Here is a 19,645-nt window from a genome sequence, read left to right as displayed (position 1 = left end):
GATTGTCCCACATTAATCTGCAACGTATCCTTATTCAACAGTTTGTGTGATATACAGTGGTTCGTAAAATATCTAACAAATTAGCGCCCCACAAATGACATTACAGACTTAATGTAAATACTTAGAATAAAGTTAAATTCATCAGGTTTAGGCAAGTAAAGTTACATAGGTTAGGTTTATGAAAAGAAACATTGTGACAATGTGCCTCAGAGTTAAGGTAAGAGTTAGGGTGTTGGGGTTAAGGGGGTTAAATCATCAAAAAAAAACAAGTTGATGTACCGAATTTAACACACATGTATAGGTCGAGTGATTGGAGTCGTTCTGATTACGTGGGATACACACAAATAACTGACTCATGATTAAGTGGGTTACGTGTACGAACAGTACATGAGGACAGCCAAAAAACAGCCCAAAATAGGACATTTTATGAATAATACCAAATAACATTCAAGTTTTATTTGTACTGTTCTTTATATAATATTAGGCACTTTCGTTTTATTAATGTCAGTTATCTAGTTAAAATTTTAAATCTTTTCCTTCAGGGAAACATCTTTTGTCGATTAGACTTTACTAAATTTCACCACAGTAACAGTGCATACTATATGTAATACATAAATTAGTCATAATCAAATAGATTTCAAAGAATTTTGAAAAATAAAAAGGGAAACTATGGTATGTTTGAAATTCTGATGTACTGTGGATCAAACACAAAACTGCAAATGGCCCATTTTTGTATTATTGTACAAAGCAACGCTTTGTAAGCAAAAAAAAAAGTGAAGCAAGAGCAGAGCTCAAGCTATAGATCCCTCCTCACGCACAAACACATTCACTCATGCATCTACACAGAAACATTATAGCTGATTTTTGCTCAAGCTGGAGCCGCTCATCTCGAGGGACCGGGACTCAGGAAGACACAGTCGTAATGCTAGTTAGAGAATAATTATAATTCTGTTTCAGAGACGATAAATAAATTAAATCTCACAGCAGCTCTTTTTCCTCCAGTAGCTAAATGGGCAGCAGGACAGGGCCGGAATTTCCTCAGTAAACACCTCCCTCCCATGTAAACACATATAATCACAACAAGATGGCCACTGCAGCGCAGCTCGTAATTGTATCACTGAAGTGAGATGAGTGAGTTTTAGGAGGGAGGGGGGTATTATTGCTGTTTGCAGCTGATTGAATTAAAGTGTCTGCTTCACTCTCGAGAGACCACCCGGATAAAAAGGACATAGTTTTTCTGCATGTAATTGCAGTAACAAATAATCTTGTAAACCAGTGACACTCAACGTATTGCTCGCTTGGCAAATCTGACCCCCAGTATGGTGCCAGGTGTCCCTCTAACCATTTTCTAGTTCACAATAAAAATAAAGTGAATCATACTGGGAATTGTTTTGGTACTTTTAGTATGCATAAGGCGCCACAGTGCATAAAAACGTGCCAGTGGAGGAGTGCTTAAAGCAGCCCTCTACAGCAGTGGAGAGTGCATAAAACAGCATCAAAATAAAGCTTGTTTACCAGAAAAAGTGCCAGTGGAAGATTCCCCATACCCCCCCGACAGAGGTCCTAACTCAGCCCCTAATGTCCTAAAATCTGGGAAAGTTCCTAAAGTCCTAGAAATGGCCTGAAATCCTAGAAACACACTAAAATCCTAAAAACATCCTAAATCTAAGAAACGTCCTGAGAAAAATCCTAAAATCTGAGAAACATCCTAATATCCTAGTAACGTCCTAAAATCTGAGAAATGTCCTGATATCATAAAGACATCCTAAAATCCTAGAAACGTCCTGAAATTCAAGAAATTTACTAAAATCCTAAAAATCTCGGAACACAAGGTTGCTGTCACTGGCCCCTGGCATCCTGTCATTTTGCAAAAGTGGCCCCCAAAGCAAAACAAGTTAAGTATGCCTGATATACTAAACATCTACAAAAACTCTTTTAGGAGTATTTTTCTCTTCTGATACACAGCTTCTTCTAGCTAGAGAAGAGAGCCAAAGGGAATGAAGAGTAGAAATGAAGAGTAAAGTTGGATGTGACAGGCTGAGCAGAGAAAACCTTTAACCACTGATAGATGTTAGACAGCTACATCCCCTCGTTGTGACACATCCATCAAAGCGCTGATCACTTTTGTCCTCCCACTCGTCTGACCCTCGTTACGTGGCCCATGTGTGTCAGAACTGCTTTGACCAATCCATTTGACTCCATGACTGCCGGCTTCAGATGGAGCAGCGTGTTAACGGAGTGACCGCTGACACTCCTTGGATTTGACATGGCCCGTCGAAATTCCTCTGACGGTATACTGCATTCTCTCAAGCTCTTATTAAAACAAACTACGGCAAAAGGACCAAAAATGGAAGCTGCAGTGTAAATATTCCAGCCTGAGTTTCTCATGCCACTCGCCCTCAAATTCAATCACGGTGGAAACAACTGCCAACAAGAAAAATGGCAGTCAAAACCCAAACCAGGTTGCGCTGGTATCTGGTGTTCCACAGAAAAGCAACACAATAAGGCTCAGATTACCCCGTCAAATTTCCCAAGAAATTGCAGGGGGATGGAAAACATGTATATGCTCAAAGCTGCCCGATCCTTACAACACATTGGTTTGTTCAACATTGTTATGTTTGTTTACCAGATTTTTGCCTCTTTTCCATGAACAAAAAAGCCACACAAAGCAGCCCGGAATAGCTGTGGGTTAATGTGCCTCAATCCTGGATGCTCTCGGCCCGTTCATCCTGCGGGTAAAAAGCCACACGGCTTAGGAGTGGCTATACTATCTCAGTCTCATTTCATTCTTTTGTCTCCACCTCCTCCTCTCCGACTCTTCCTTTGGCCGCTATCATTGCTTTTGTTGGCGAGGTCTCGGGCTAGAGCAGGCTGCTAAATAAAACATTTGGCATGGAAAAACAGCGATAACAAAAAAACGTGGCTAAAGCAGAAAGCTAGTAAGCCTTTGCAGACTTGTAAAAACAAAAATACCATGATTTAGTAATGTGCAGTTTTCTAAATGGGAAAGGAATGCGTGCAGTAGGATTTAAACAAGCAGCTACTGAAGGAAACTCATCAGGAGGTATGATTTACCAGTGCACTGCTCCTTCCTTAACACAGCAGAGGTTACCCTGCCTCCCCCCTCCATGTCTCTCCAGTGTAACCCCCCCTTCTGCTTTTACCTGACAGATCAGCTTACCTCACGTCAGCCTAAAAACCATGGGAACCCCTATGCGTGGTGTGTCACCACTGAATTATCGGTTTCCGCTGCACATGCTCGAGCATATCTGCAGCAAGCCATTATGGTGTATCGGTTTACAGTTGGTGTGCTGACTCTGGTGCAGCTGGTGTACTGTATGGGGTCATAGTTTATTGAGGTCTGGAATTAGAGAAACAAGCCTGTCATCTTACTAAGCTCGCTCATTTTTTCCAAACTCAGATCTCGTTTCTCCATTAACTTAACTTGAGGGGGAGCAGTTCAACAAAACCTTCCACTGTTACTCCCCCCCCCCAAACTGATCGACATAATCCCCATAAAATGCCAAATGTACTAATAAAAATAATACATCTGCGCAAATCATTCATATAAAAGATGGTAGTTGTAGTACCAGCCAATAAAATGGTTTAGTTGGTTTGAACAGTAAAATAAATGCAGAAATGGATTCTTTGTTTTTGTTTTAGTACTGAGCAGTGTTAATGAACGTTAATTAAAAAACCATAATAAAAGATGTTCGCCAACAACCTTCGTTCCATGAATGAGATGAAACAATAAAGCTAAAATTGAACTTTGAACATAAAAATTATGAATTGCTTTTGTTGACAAGATGAGACATGGTTAAATTGTTAGTATTGGGCTCTATGACCGTATCATATCTGAGCGCCAACGAGTTGGAAAATAACAGTAAATAGTCTGCAGCAAAACCCTCTCATTGGAGTACCATGTTGGTTGCTGTTAGTGAGAGTTTTGAGCTGTAATTCGGCAGTAAATAAGCAGCCGTGTGTGCCTTACTGTAGACGGTGGACCTGTTGAATGGATTTGTGGAGATTACACCTGTGGCTGTTAGCAGCACGCTCCGCTTGTTAGCTGCTGAAGCAGTTTGAACTCAGTTTTCTCTGACAGAGCTGAAAGTCCAGTTTTAACTCTGTGATGAGTTTAAACCTCCAGACCAACATGTTGCAGATTTAGAGAAAATTCAGAGTGAAATAATGTTATTTGTTGCTTCTTGACAGTAAAATTAATAAATCAGAATTTACAGTTGGGTCCAATTACTCATCTAGTATTCATCTAGCAGTCTCAAAGTAATATATTTTGACCTTTAAAATGATGATCACTAAGTGTGTGCTCATAACTCATCCTTTAAATACAAGTTTATAAGATTGTAGAAAATATTTTTGCGGTAGAAAAAAAATATGTCTAAATGAAATTTCAATACTTGATACACCCTGTCAACTTGATTTCTAATCTGTACTAGCCTGAAAAAACAGAAAACATATGACCAACAGTAATGACTAACAGTTGACTAAAATGTAATGACTACATCTGAAATTGAATTTAAGCACTTTGAGTTGACTAAAAACAGACTAAAATCATGGATGGATTACTGAATGGTCCAGGGGCCCAAAGTGTCTTTGGCACCTCTGGCTGCCACCTGACTCAAAAATGAAATATACTGACTCAAAGACACTGCAAAACGACCACAGACACAAAACAACTACAAAAAGAGGCAAAATAACTACCCAGAGACACTAAAAGATTAAAAAAGACACAAAATGACCTTAAAAGACAAAATAACCTCAGTGGATGCCAAATTGTTTCAAAGAAACACAAAACAACCAGAAAAGACACAAAACAACCTCAGAGAGACACTAAACTGCCTCAAAGAGACACAAAGTGACTAAAAGGAGACACAAACAACACAAAAAGAGGCATAACCACCAAAAAGTTTGCATGCCTTGCCCCAGTGTAAATGATGTGGTGGGACCTTTTACGTATCTGCACATAGGAACACACAGTGTCATAATCCACCCGTGACTAATAACTATTTAGGATAAAGAGGAGTAAAATGTGACTCAAACTAATAAGCATTTTTTTCTAAAGACTAAATCTAAAATAGCTGCCAAAATTTACACTGAGGGCTTATTTTAATCTTTAGTAAACTCGGTGAGGTCTGATAGCAGCATGCAATGCCACAGTAAAAGTCTGTACCAATATTTTGGGTTCCACGCCCGAACGGATTGCGAGCCCCTGGATGTTAAACAGTAAACAGGAGCTGTGTTTACTGTAGGAATTTCGGGCGAGAATGCTCATCTGTATACAAAATAGGGCCAATTCAGACATTTGACCTGGTTTAGGAAAAAAACTGCATTTTTTCCCACTCTCTCTCTCTCTCTCTCTGCATTTCAGAGCATTCATCACAACACCATCCATTATTCACCTTCCTCCTACTGTTTGGTTAGCTCCTTGAAAGGGGCAAACGCACAGCTGGAAGCTCTCCTCTGCTGCCAATCCTTTTCACAAGTTGAAGATTTGCATTCATTGTACAGTACATCATTCCCAGTGTGTTAAAGCGAGCTCTGTTTCAGCCGATGATGGCACGCATGCACCGTACTGCAGAAATTTTTGTGAATGTGACTCGACTTTGCTCAATTCTTTTATGTTCGAACATCATGTAGGACAAGCGGGGGCTGACACATTGAGCTCATTAATAATTCTGACATTTACAGCGGTGAACTTTCAGAGCTGCTCAGACTGCTTTCTGTCATAATCAACCTCATCTCCATAGTATTCATTAACTGAAGGATGCATACAATTCAAAGCCGCTTATTCTCAACGTGGAACCCCCTAATTTGGCAACTTTTAAACGTTAGCAGCGCCTCTTGGTTCCCTGACAGACTCTTAAAGAAGAATACAGTACAATTTGCCTTCTATGGCAAGCACACAAATTGTAGCCGCTTCGACAGTGTGCTTTACATGTTAAGAGTCATAAAGTAACCCTTCACCGTGGGGCTTCTGTCTGGGCCCCATTTAAATGAGACCCATTGAGCCTGCCCCAGTTAAACACTGTCTGCCAGTACTTAGGTCACCGGGGACTGATCGTGGAGATATGACACACACACACAGGCTCCCAAACACACGCTGTACAAACACAGGAAAGTGCTGACACCCAACAGCAATCTGGAGTTGCAAACCATTACTGGACTCACAGTAACAAAAGCCCAAAATAAAGAAAAGAGGTCACGCAGTGGGGAGTTGGGGTTGGTGGGTGTTTGGCAGTAGCGCTGATGGTTAACTCCGCTCTTAAAAGTCTTCTTTTGCGTTCACTCCTGACTGCTGGAACTAAATGTTTTCCACGATGCTGGTGATGAATTCCACAGTGTTTGTTGAGACTTGTACGGAGTAATTACACAAAAACAGACACAAACAGCCATTCATCACATGTCCTCCAACAGTCAAGCATGATTTCAATAGCATCATTTTTTAAAAAACATCCCTGACTCTTTGCACACATTTGCACTTTTCTCAGCTCTTGTCAAAAGGAGTGCATGGTGTGTGTGTGTGTGTGTGTGTGTGTGTGTGTGGAGGGGGGGGGGGTTTAATCATACAACAGTGCATACCAATTGTGAAGCTTTAATTTAGCACCTCATTTAACTCAGTAAAAACAACAACTTTACAGGCTGGCATTCTGACACACATTTAATTCTGCCCTCTGGTAATGGTCTGCTCTGTTTAAAAGTCTGTTTGGCAGCTCTGTAGATAACAGATGGAAGAAAAATGAGGGGAATTATGAGAAAGATTGATTTCCTGGGGATGAATGGTCTGGTATTCACACAGATTTATCTGAAACAGACTTTCTCGGACTCTGTTATTATTGAATAAACACACGCGCGCGCGTGAACACACTGTGCCACCATACGCGGACAAACAAGAACACACGCACACACAGACAACACTGTGCTCATACAGAAAGCTAAGAAAACAGAAGCAGGCTGAATTATGTGAGCATGAAGGAAAATATTGTGCAAGGTGATAAGGGGTGAAAGGGTGCATAGTGTTGAGGACAGGAGATTCTTTTCAGGGGAATATTACCTCTCTTTCCCCTGATCTGAATGAATCTATAGGTGGAAATAATTATTTCCTGCAATGGTGGAATGTAATGTAAGTGGACAATTTCAGGCATGTGTACTTCACTTGAGTTTTTTTATTTTTCATCCCACTTTATACTTCTACTCCACTATAATTCAGAGGGAAATATTATACTTTTAACTTCACTAAATCTAACAGCTTTAGTTACTTTACTTTACTAGCTACTTTATTAGCTGATCGACAGCAAATTACCAAGCAACTATTTTGACTTTTTTAATGAATAGTTATTAGTTACTGAATTTGGTACTTTGACAATATCTTAATACACATTTTTGATTTTTTTTAATTTAGATTCTTCAGAATTGGGTATTTTTTACTATTTATACTTTAAGTACATTTTCCTGACTACACTTACTTACTTTTACTTCAGTAACATCTTTTGCAAGGTTCTTACTTTTAAAAGAGTGTTTTCACGGGGTAGTATTAGTACTTTTACGTAAGTAAAAGGACTGCATATTTCCTCCACCACTGCCTGCAAAGTAAGCACAAATGTGGTGTACTGTAGTCAAATAATCCGCCTTTCTCATGCCCTTTCCCCAATGCCTTGTAAAATGTATTCCTTTAGAAGAACAAGAACAAGCATTGTCCTTTTAGGCGTCCCAAGCACATCTCAAAGGAACCGTAATGTAAACCAGAGGCTATAACTTTTCTTGTGGCATCTCAAAGCAGACACAGCAAAAAAAAAAAAAAAGAAAATGAAGGAGGAGGGGGGCGGATAAAGTCCCTCATTTGAGCCCCATAAAAAACAAGAAGGCACAAACATTTATCTGTGGTGAGGCTTTCATCGGATGCTTTAAGAGCGCAGAAATAACAGAGAGCAAGATGCTGATAAAGTGGAGACAGGAAATGGGGAGCGTGGGTCTCCTGCTCTCATGTTTCAGCCGGGACCAGTGGTCCCATTCCTTCCCCCCTCCTTCCCCCTCTCTCTGTTCTGCTGACATACATAGACCACAACCCTCCCCAACCAGACATTAGTGCAACGTCTGGAAACCACCACGGCTCCTCACAATGCAGAGATGTGACACATTCAACAACAGAATGAAGTAAACGTTTCAGTCTGCAGGTAAATAATATGTGGATGTATCCACATGAGGGTTTTGACAAAATACACGCCAGCTTTGCAAATGACTTATTACAGATGAATACTGTTCCTATTCTTCACAAGGGCTTTTATATATTTGCTTTAGTCCCATTCCACTCGTGAGGCTGCGGCTCGGAGCACAAGACAGGGCAAAGCCAGGATTAAGGGTTTAGCTTTGTCAATCAGATTCGGAACAGAGGGAAAGATAGCAGCTGGATTCCCATTCTGGAGAGCGGGCTGGATTTCCATAGAGACGTGAAAATTCAGGTGATTGCCAAAGCCTCCATGCCGTGTGTGTGACTCAGGTGTTATGAGTCACCATTGATATCATCTCACTCATTACCGCCTCAGTGGTACATTCGCCCCGTCTCATCAGACCTGAACATATAGCCATGCTTTAACATCAAAGGTGCCCCGACAGCGGCAGAGTGGAGGATTGAAAGAGCACCCTGAGATGAAGATGTTCGTGCTCAAGACTGCTTTTTAGAGCAGTCTTTGTGTTATCTCATGATCTGTCAGAGAGACGATGTCTTCATTTTTACTGTTTTCATGCCTCTGTGTACATTATGAAGTTATGTGACTCATGTGAAGTATATATGTAGGCAGGCAGGTGAGATGAGCTAAATTTTACTCAATCACTGGATGTCTGTGGGATCAGCAGAAGCTGTGGCTGAAGGTAGAATATAATGTTACACTTTCTCCAGTAATTTCTTGTATTGTTTGTACAATTACACATAAAATTCTGACAAACATTATTGTGGAAGTACCAAATCCGACTATCAGCACCTCTAAAGCTCACTACTTAGGGGTAGTTTGTTAGCTTTGGACAGAGTCAGGCTATCTGTACCTCCTGTTTTCATTCTTTGTGCTAAGCTAACCGCTGCTGGCAGTAGCTTAACATTCAGTGTACAGACAAAGAGTGGTATCAATCTTCTCATCTCATTCTCAAGAAAGCAAATAAATTTGTTTTACCAAAATGACCAACTTTTCCTTTAAAGCTATAATTTGTTCCTTTTTTGAAACTAACTTTTTGCAGAAATTGTCAGTTTATGTATTCTGAATGAAGTACATGAGAACGATAGTCTGTGAAAAAACTCATGTCCGTCCTCTTCCTTGCTCAAATCAGACATTGGCAAACCAAAAACAACCAATCAGAGACCCTAACACTACTGTCAATCAAGTTAATCAGTATGGGTAAAATATGAACCTGTATCAAATATGAATGATTTTTTTTACTGCAATGCATATTTCTTGCCTCAAAAGTTTTGGAAAATGTATTTTAGTGTACTGTTTAGCTGTAAAATGAGAAACTTTGTGACCCAGCCGTCATGTTGGATACTTTCAACTGATGTATTTAAGCACCACCCACCAGCCAGGCCAAGTTTATTTTTTTACAGCTAAACAGTACGCTAAGAATTAGGTTTCCGAAAACATTTTTTAAGTAAAAAAAAAAAAAAGCCACTGCAGTAACAGAATCTTGATTCATATTTGCTCAGCGCTGCCTACTTTTAACAGTTTGACCACAGTTCACATACATACGTACATACATATACATATAGTTATCAACTACAGATTTCTTTTAGGCACACCTCAATTTTTTGACCAGGTCCTCTTGGTTCGTAGACATGCAACAGCTGAGATAAACTAGGATTTTCTCACACCTTCAAACTGCATACAGGGCATGTTTCCCTAAATTTCCGGCCTACTCTGGGATTCTATTATCTTGCTGTGCCATGTTCGTTGTTGCTTGCCATATAGTAGCTAGCAAGGCTGTTCCATGCTCCATGCTGGGCCGGGGAACCAAGACTGCGGGGAACACTTTTAAAGGACATTGGGGAAATAACAGCATTCCCACTGACTCGGCCTTTTAGTGCTCATCAGCACTTTGAGCTTTTTATAGTGTCTGTGTGCATACATAAGAGTAGCAGCATTCCAGCAGCATCTCAAATCCCCCCCTAACTCTGTCTTTTTTGTACCCTAATCCTCTTTACTAAGTAGAATAGCATGTATGGCAACAGTACAGGACGTTCATTTTTTGCTGTGCCCACAGATGATTACATCAGCTAAATTATGCTGACGATTATCACGCAATTATATAACAAACGTGAGGAAAAGCAGATGAGAGAGATAATACTAAATGATCAGAATGAGTAAGGGTAAAAGATAGGGCTGTTGCAATGACTGCAATATAGGAAAACCATGCTATTGACACGTCAACCACAGGGGATGGCAAGCAACCTGCACTGCTGCTATTTTCATATTTTTTCCTTTTTTCATGAGAATGCTGCGTATAAACTAAGGGGTGGGGGATTTATACAGCAAAATATCTTAACATTTCGTGTGCCAATGTTGTAGCGATACATGGACACCAGGTATTGCTTTTTTAGTATTTAAATCATTATTATTGCACAGCAACACTGAAAAACAATATGAATTGCTTTTTCAGTCTTCTAGATACATTTTGCTGCAATGAAAATGATCAAAGTTAGAAACTTTATCTTTGAAACTTCATCTGATTAGATAAAAAATAACATGATTTACCATTGAAACAAAGGTAATAATTTGCAATGTATGTTTGCACAATACAATGCAATATAATGCAAAATGTTTAAAATTGCAATAATACTGTATTGTGACTACAGTATTGTGATGATATATACAGTATGCTACAAATAGCAGCGTGAAAAAGGCGGTGAGCCTTCTTTTTTGTGCTGCATGTTTGGCCTTTTTTCTCTGGTCGCAGAGAATTGAAAAATATTGAACTTGGGTAAAATGCTGCAGCCACTCATCAATGCCACTTTTTATCCAGCCATCCAATCATAGTGGAGGAAGGGTGGGACAAATAGCCTAACACAAGGACCTACCATCACAAGAAAAAATACGACGACAATCAAGGAGAAATTATTTCTGAATCCAAATAGACTGGCCAGTCCTTCATCTCTCCCTACAGGCTTCAGCTTTCCCTTCATGCAGAGAAAGTACTCGTCCCTCATGATGATATTTTTACTTATGCTAACATTCTGTATCATAGCAACAAGATACGACCATAGCTTCTCAGCTGAAAACAAAAAAATACTTCTTATTGCACCTTGTTGCCCTTTGGTTTTATGCATTTAATTAACAAGAATTTCATTTGTTTTAAAACTGTGTCATCTTTTGTCATCAAAAAAAAGCTACCACATAATTAATAATAGCATAATAATAAAGCTTAATTTAAAAGTACTTGAATCTGTATTCATAGGAAATAAAAGTTATTTGCAAAAACAATAAAAAATGGTGGAAATACCACATATCACACTGATGAGCCACCCTTAATCACAGCAGGAACAATTCCTTCACCACAACAGCCCTAGTGGGCTATAACATGATAAAAGCAAAACAAAAAAAACAGTTAACTATCAGGATCAAAGTTCCTTCCACCTACTTTCTTTCTTTTAGTTACTCATACTCCTAATTACCCGCGTTGGAATGACATGTCCTTGACTGATTTCCTGTTGGGAGCACAAAAATGTAGAAGGACATTAGTGGTTGAGCACCAGGGGGGAGGCCATGATGCCAAATTAAAGGGCAGAAGTAGAGTGTGTACTTATACTCACTTATGATGTGCTCTGTCAGCCCTGCTGCTTATAATGGCATGGGAAGGGCCACTTAACTCGTAATCACTTCTCTCTCCCCCTTTGGCTCTGGTCCTCCGCTCTATGCCCCCCCTCCACCAACCCCTGATTTTCTGACTGTCGGCTCTGATCTCTAATCATAAATGAACTGTAGATCAAGAGCAGGGACAGTGGTCCACACCCCCTTCCCCCTTGGCTGAGATCCTGTAATCACCACGCTCTCGGCTAGTAAGAGGCCAACAAGCCTTTGAATGAGAAATGACTGTACCTCTAATGCATCAGCCATCTCAACTTTGAAGAGCCATTTTCTGGCAGAGGGGATATCACAGGTAGGAAATCAGGTCACCACCACCATCATCATCTCTACAGTCATTATGCCCTATCTCATCCAGTGGCGTAATTGAAAGCAGGACCTTTTATACAATTATTTTCATTTGCCGTCCGAAGCATAAAAAGCAAAACTTGCCACAATTTATGCCCTGCGGTGCACTTTGACTTACCATGCTCACACAAGAACTCTGAGCAAACACACACAGACACACTGTCTAGGTCAGGTATACTCAACCTGCTTTGCGTGGGGGGCCACTTTTGCAAAATGACAGGTGGCCAAAGGGGGCAGTCGCAGCAGCCCCAAACATGTTTCTAGGATTTTAGGACATTTCTGGGATTTTATGCACTCTGGAGAGTTCAAAAGTACAAAAAAAATTCCCAATTGTGAATCAGGAAATGGTTGGGGGGGGGCAACGGGCATCCTGACCAGATTTGGCCTGCACGCCGTAAGTTGAGAGTCACTGATCTAGGTGGTGCAGTATTCATTGTGTCGAGACACAGGTCAGCCATTCTGGCACAGGCCTGCCCGTCAAGTGCTGCTACTTGTGCCGGGCTCTGCTAATGGACTGCTAATAGAAGTGAATGTTGCACTGTGAAGCTCCCCTGTAGTTGAGAGTGTCACACAGGGTGATTAATGACACACTCTCCTCTCCTCCCCTGTCCGTCCCCGTCCTCGCTCCAATATCTCGCTTTCACCCTTCTCTCTCTCTCTCTCTCTCCTCCAGCTTCCTCTCCTCTCCACTCCACCACTAATCTTTCTGTCCCATTTGCCTCTTTTGTGTCCTTGCGATCACCCTCTTCTCACTCTCATAGTTGCAACTCTTTCCCCGTCCTTTCGTCCACCTCTCTGGGAGGAGGGGAGACAACAGAGATGACACAGGAATCTGAAATCATTATTCCGATCCCGGAAAGTCAAGTTTTATTTGCAAAGCTCTGGTTTCACTAGCCTGCAATATGAGAGTAACAAATAAAAATGGCGGGGAAACCTCAAACAGAAACCTCATTAAGAAAAGAAAAAGGGAAAAAAAAGCTTTTAGGTTTACTTTACTGGAAGAAGCATCCTTCGGGTGGTCGGAGAGCATAAATATGCAGAGTAAACACTAAAATTGCTTGGGGAAGCCGCTCACATCTGGTGCATGGGCATTGGCAGCAAGGCACCTAAACATCTGATGCTTTTTCGACACTGAGGTCATATGTTCTTTGTATTGTTCCTGGGAGTTTGTTGGTTTTAACAACCCAAGGAGGAGTTAGCATTTTGTTTAATACACAAATTAGACTTGTATATGAAAGCTGTGGTTGGTAAGTTTTATATAAATACGTTTTTGTCAAATTTGTTGAAAGTGTTACTATATTCTGACAGTAGTACAGGAGACAGATAATCTCTGTAAAAAGCTCCTCCTAGTAATCCCAATGGCATTTTCCAAAAATTCACCACATGTGCAAAAAAAAAAACAATCAAAGCAACTGTAACGCTCCCGTCAATGATGTCAATCACTGCACATAAACTGCAGTCAAACTATCAAACTAGGCAGTGCTGATGACCCAAGATACTGTTACTGCATTGCCTTTTTCTTGCCTCAAATCTTCTCAGAAACATATTTTTAGTGTACTGTTAAGCTGTAAAATGAGAGAGTTTGCACTGGCAATCATGGAAAAAATAGCTGCTGCAGCAAACTTTTTCTAATTCTACAGCAAACAGTACACTTAAATATGTTTCTGAAAGATTGGATGTGAAAAATAAGAAATGCAGTTACAAAATCTTGATTCATATATGATTAGTGTTGCCTTGTTTAACAGTGGATTATTGCAAATGTCCTTAGAAGCATTAGGAGGAGGCAGAGGAATTTTATTACAGATTATTGCCTCATGTACTACTATTAGCATAAGGTGAAAGTTTCAGGTATTATGACAAAAAGTTGTTTTTATAAAAGCTGCCAACTGTAGCTTTAATTTAAACTCAAATTGATGACAAGAATTTAGAATTTCTCCACCATAACTATATATAAGAGAGGTGTAAGATTTGAAACAGAATATAGACCATCATGAAGAGAGGTAATGTCCACAGATAGGGTAAGTCAAAAGTTATATGATTCAGTTGGTAAAACTCTAAAATAATCCAAATATTTCAAAGACTTTCTTGTTGGCTGGTCAAAACTTTCTGAGGCATGTGGGTTTGCGTTAGTGTGAGTTTAAACTCATGACCTCTGTATTTCTAAAATCCCGGTTACAATGACAGCCACAGCGCTTGCCTCCACCAGCACATCACAAGATATCCTCATCCACCACATGACTGCAGAACTGTTCTCAGCCCCAAAATAGCTCCATGTATATTTTTTGCCATCATAACAATGACATCAAGTGGAGCAGGGAGGAAAACTCAGCAGCCACTTTTCACAGTAATTATCACTCACTAGCACGCTCCCGTCCGTGGCTCAGCTAGCAACCAGCATGCACCTCTGACCCCACTCTGCACTGTCGAACCATACTGTACACACTGTTTACTTCACCCTCTTCCCTCACCTGCACCTAGGGGAGCGTGTTACTGAATTTTAATTTCCTTCACTTACATGAAATTGCTGCACTGTACGTGTGTCATATTGCCAGCTCATGGGCATTGGCAAAGGGCGATCACAGGGGGGTAATTTATAAGTACAGCTTCTTGCACACAATGCGCTCATTGTGCATAAGGGCCCTGTTTATAGAATGACCGCAACGGCTGTAATCTTAGCGGCCCCCGAGGAGCCGGTTGTCAGGCCGCAGGGAAGCCGGTTAGAATAATAATGATAGAAATAACATTCGCGTTTACCTGCGCTCTTAAAGGGAGTGTCATATGAAAATGGCAGCGTCTTACTGTGCACTGAGTCACAATATTTTTGAAACCATATATAATAAGGAACTTTTAACTTTTTCCCTCAAAAAACAATCCTCGGAGGACACATCATTAGAAAGTGGGGAGGCGGCAGAGACAGGAGCATGGTGAAAGAGGGAGAAAGAGACATAAGAGCAGCATTGTGGAAAAGCTGAACTAATCCCAGGAAGGCCACGGCCCTGGGCTGGACTTTTCACTTCTATTCACTGCCTAACACACAGACACAGTATAAACATGTTGAGGTATATTATTGGCCAGCCTTGAAAATGGAAAAGAAATCAATAGAGAAAGCTTCAAATGGGATTTTCTCTCTTAGACCATGCATTTAACATACAAAACTGTCCCAATTTGCAGACGGTTTAGAAACCCTCCGTGAATCTGTATCCTCTTCTTTTCAACTACTTCCACCATGAAGCAGACTTAATATGTGAAATCAATAAATAAACTTCAGCTTGGTCAGTCTGTTTCATGGGTAACAAATTTCAGATTCACCAAGTAGAACTCTTTTTACATCCACCTCCCCCCTGAAAAGGAAAAACTGTTTTAAACATCTCATGCAGTCTTCCCCCCACCAGACATATCATCACAAGGAAGTATTCCACATATTCCCCTAACAACTTGACATCCTCCATCAACTTTTTAAAACAACATGCACACAGATACGGACACTGCACATACTGTACAGCTCTGCCTCAGCGCTGGAAATACCAGGAGTACATCTGTTCTTGCACCAAGGCTTTCCAATCAAGCTACTGTCACACAGCTCCCCGCTACCTTTCTGGCAGCTCCCAGCTTATATCTGTCTCAACCTGTCTCCTTTGTCAAGAGTTCAGCAGGTTAATGAGCACTCTCATTTCCCAGCGCTCACTTCTGTCTGTAGACGGGGGTGAGAGCAAGTCCTCTCAAAGGCAAAGTCAGGAAGTAAAAAATACAGTGCAATAGCCAGATGAACACAAAACATGTTCAAATGACTCCAAAACAAAATACGCAGGAGTAGGGCTGCTCAATTATAACAGTCACAATTACTTTGACTGATATTAAAATCATGATTATTTAACAATTATTTTATAAATCTATATGGATGCTACATGTGAAAGGAGAGAGGAAACGATGCTGGAGCTGTGAGGTAACTAGTGTTTCTGGCGACTGCGAACAGGGGAAGCAGCAAAATGTATTTTAGAGCCAAAGCTAAAGTTATCTTACTCCAAAAAACAAAATGAGTCTCTGGTCTTACGCTGCTGGTTAGTTTATGGCAATGGCAAATGGTGGGTCGTGGTCTAAATGTGGGTCATGGGTCCATTCTAAACGGACCGCAACTGATTAGGGAATTGTAAAAAAAACACAGTTTATTTGGAATTAAAGGGAATTTCTGGCACAGAGCTTTTATTCTGAAATGCCACTTCTGTTAAATCTTGCTATGTTTTATTTCTCCTTATTCTCAGCCAAAGTGTGTTTACATTTTATGAAATAAAACTTTATTTGTGGTAGTTTAACAAATGTGTGGACCTTGAAATAGTGACGATGGAAAAATACAGACCTCTTGGCTGGACCCATTGGGAACCACTGGTTTACGGTATTGAATGACTTTCGGAACAGAGTTATTGGTTTTCTTGTCTGTTTGTCTAAACTGGGAGTATTAATAACAAAAAATGCTCAATGAAGACTCAGTCAAGAAGGACTGTCCACGGCATCTACCCCGCCGCTCGCCCGGTGCTGAAGGAGAGGGTGTGGAGGGAAGAGACTCAGCAGAGAGGCCGTGTACTGTCCTGATCAGCATTTGTGGGGATGAAATACATTATGATATACTCGAATGCATTTCTTGCTTACCCTGATGGTAACTGCATATAATGACAAAGTCACCAAGTTGGCAATACTGTTTTCAACTTGCGCTAAAACTTCTGTTCAGGTGAAGGGGTGTGCTTGATTTACAAAATAAAAGACCAAAGGGGAGCAACATCGGTTGACTCTTCATGCGGCACAAAATTGTATTATCTCGACTGTCTTGTTTTGAAAATCAAGGGAAGCCAAATCCAAAATAAAATGCAACTAATCGCCCAGCCCTATGCAGCTGCACAAGGGGCGCCCGGGTGAGTAAGTGAGCCGCTTTAATCACCAGTAGTTTTACACTGAAGAAGTGACTCTCCAGCGGTTTGGAAATGTGTAGAGCTCATCAGTGCCCAAAAATAGCGGGGCCCATTAATTAGTCTCAAACAATGTTCTCCTGCTGTATCGACTTCTTAATGGACAAGAGAAGGACCTTGTTCATATTCCCAGCTAGTCAATGACACAGGGGGCTCTCTGGGGTTTCAGGATGGGTATTATGTCATCTCACCCTGCCCTTCAGAAATCGGACCTATGCTGTTTTTCATTCTCTCTCTCCCTCTTTTGCTCATTAACTATGTAGGAGCGAGATGAAGGTCTGGAGCAGCTAGATAAGGTTGCTCACAGACCCTCATCCCTGTCTTGTATGTGCTCAGACCTCCAATTTAAGCTTGTGTTGCTGTTGCCTGAGCAGCCTTTAACTTTGAAAAAAAAAAATGTTAGATCCTTGAAAAAATCTGCAACTGTAAGCCTTTCCTGCCAGCAAACTGAAAATCCGCTCATTTCCTCCCATCTCATCACCTTATTCAGCTATAGTTGGTTCCAGAAAGAGCCGGCAGACCACCTAGCTTTCATTCCACGGCATCTGACACACATGCACAAACACAAAGTGAACGTTCACCCTCGCACAGATGGCTTCCTCCTAGCTCCCTTTGTTTGACAGACAATCGCACTCAGGAGAGAACAGATTAAGTAAATGGCTTCAGGTGTTGTGGCATTATCTCAGTGCTCTCCAGAAATCACAGCTACTACGGCTTACAGAAAGAGTCTTTCAACCGTCGGCGGTCTTAGGGAAGACACGTTAAAGGTTAAAAATGTGCCAGTGGTTTGAAGTTAAATATACTGTGAGATATTAAAACCGATAATATCTTAGGTGAAAATCAAAAGTGCTGCCGAAACTTCACCACTCTCAAACATACAGATTATTCAGTTCTAATAAAGTCTTCTGAGCAAAGGTCAAGACTATTTAACAGCTTTAATAGCTTCGCTGGACTTAATCAGCTTTAAAGGATGAGCTTGTTTCCAAAGAATGGATCTTATTTTGAATTAAAACTCCTATGTGTGTGTTAAAACATGATTGTGCAAGAATTAATAAACAGTAAATTATTGTTTAACACAGACAAAAAGGCAAATAAATGAACATCACGCCTAGATTTTTTTTGCAGTGTGACATGTCCACATGAAATTAAATTAAAAGCCAGAGAAGCTGGATCATAGATCAGAATTTGAAATTATTTGGTTCATAATAAATACAGTAAAGAATGGTCTACATATTTATTCTCAATAGGCCTTTTTTTTGGTAATAATTTTATTCACGCACATCAATCTATTGGGATAAATTTGGGTTGGATGTAAAACAAGCAACCAAAATACGGGTCTGATTTCATTTTGATGGTATCTCAGGAGCTCTGCTGGAGCACAACAGCACTTCTTGATTTCATTTCCTTGAAAAACAGATGTGATAGTGCGACTGTTGCTGTTTACAAGTGCCAGTTATGGTTTACACAACCAATATTCAATCTCTTGAACGGAAGAGTGATTTTTTTCACCCTTTCTCCACCTTTTTTTGCCCAGAGAAAGGTTAATTTGACTATGGTTTGCCATTTATTCATATTCAGCCCACAGTATTTGGAGTTTATACTGCATACCTACTAGCTTTAAGGCTGAATCTATGCCTTGTTTCTTCAATTCAACGTGCCAAAATGTGGGTTTTGTGCTACTAAGAGCGTACGTAAACTAACTTCAGGTGGTTCTTTCTGTCCACTGCCCTCCTGCTGTAGCCTTTAGCAGTTTACACAACTTTGCCAAGAGCAAATGCAAGTTCACAGGTCAAAAAATACACTTTTAACTTTACCTTGAGCCACTCCGATATCCACCAGGAGTAAAAGCAAAAGCCAGGTCAGCATCTCACAGGAGGATCTCGGCACTCTTCCTCCTTCTCTGTCAGTTTGTGCACCGTTCCCCATGATGAGGAGTCAAACTCCGCTCTGAGGCAAGTCCGAGTCACTGAGAAATCTGCGCTCAAACACGCACTATTGTCGCTCGTTGTTTTGCGCTGCAGCCGAAATCTCACTCCTCACAGAAAAAAACCCGAGCGCAGAACAAAAACGCAGGAAACGTATCCAGCGCTGTGTGTTTTTACTGTCATATAAACTGTGACAGTTTAAGGAACAAGAGGCGTGTGCATCGCCCGCCGTCAGGAAGGATGTTGCATTAAAATCTGTCCCCGTTTCCCTTGAAAGGTTCACTTGGTTTGTGTAGAGGTGTGGATCGATGTCTTGATGGCAAATTCATGCTCCGGTTAGTCCCACAAACACACACAAAATCAAAGTCCTCCGGTGAGTCCACTCTCTGTCTGTCGCACCTTTCACGAGTGCAGGCGAGTAGTGTGTGTGAGCTTGTGTTTGCGTGCGCCGCGCCTCGCGCTCCACTGACGGGACTGAACCGGCGGAAGGAGCAGTCTCTGCGGGCTACCTTGCTCCTTCAGCCAATCCAAGTGCTCCTGCAAGTGGCGGCGCTGTATC

The 19,645-nt window shown here is 40.9% G+C and overlaps 1 protein-coding gene across 3 annotated transcripts in view; it reads right to left on the bottom strand.

Moving 5' to 3' along the window:
* Positions 1-19,645, bottom strand: part of unc5cb (unc-5 netrin receptor Cb) — a 177,977-nt gene extending 158,332 nt beyond the window's left edge. For all 3 annotated transcript variants that reach the window (XM_088070682.1, XM_088070683.1, XM_088070686.1), the window contains exon 1: positions 18,976-19,645. In XM_088070682.1, coding sequence (XP_087926808.1) covers positions 18,976-19,087 — 112 coding nt within the window. In that variant the 5' untranslated portion in view covers positions 19,088-19,645. The remainder of the gene's footprint in view (positions 1-18,975) is intronic.

Source organism: Plectropomus leopardus, chromosome 20, assembly GCF_026936395.1.
Source record: "Plectropomus leopardus strain MGB_pleo_1.0 chromosome 20, ASM2693639v1, whole genome shotgun sequence".
In the NCBI taxonomy this organism is placed as follows: domain Eukaryota; kingdom Metazoa; phylum Chordata; class Actinopteri; order Perciformes; family Serranidae; genus Plectropomus; species Plectropomus leopardus.
This window is presented reverse-complemented; position numbering and strand designations above follow the sequence as displayed.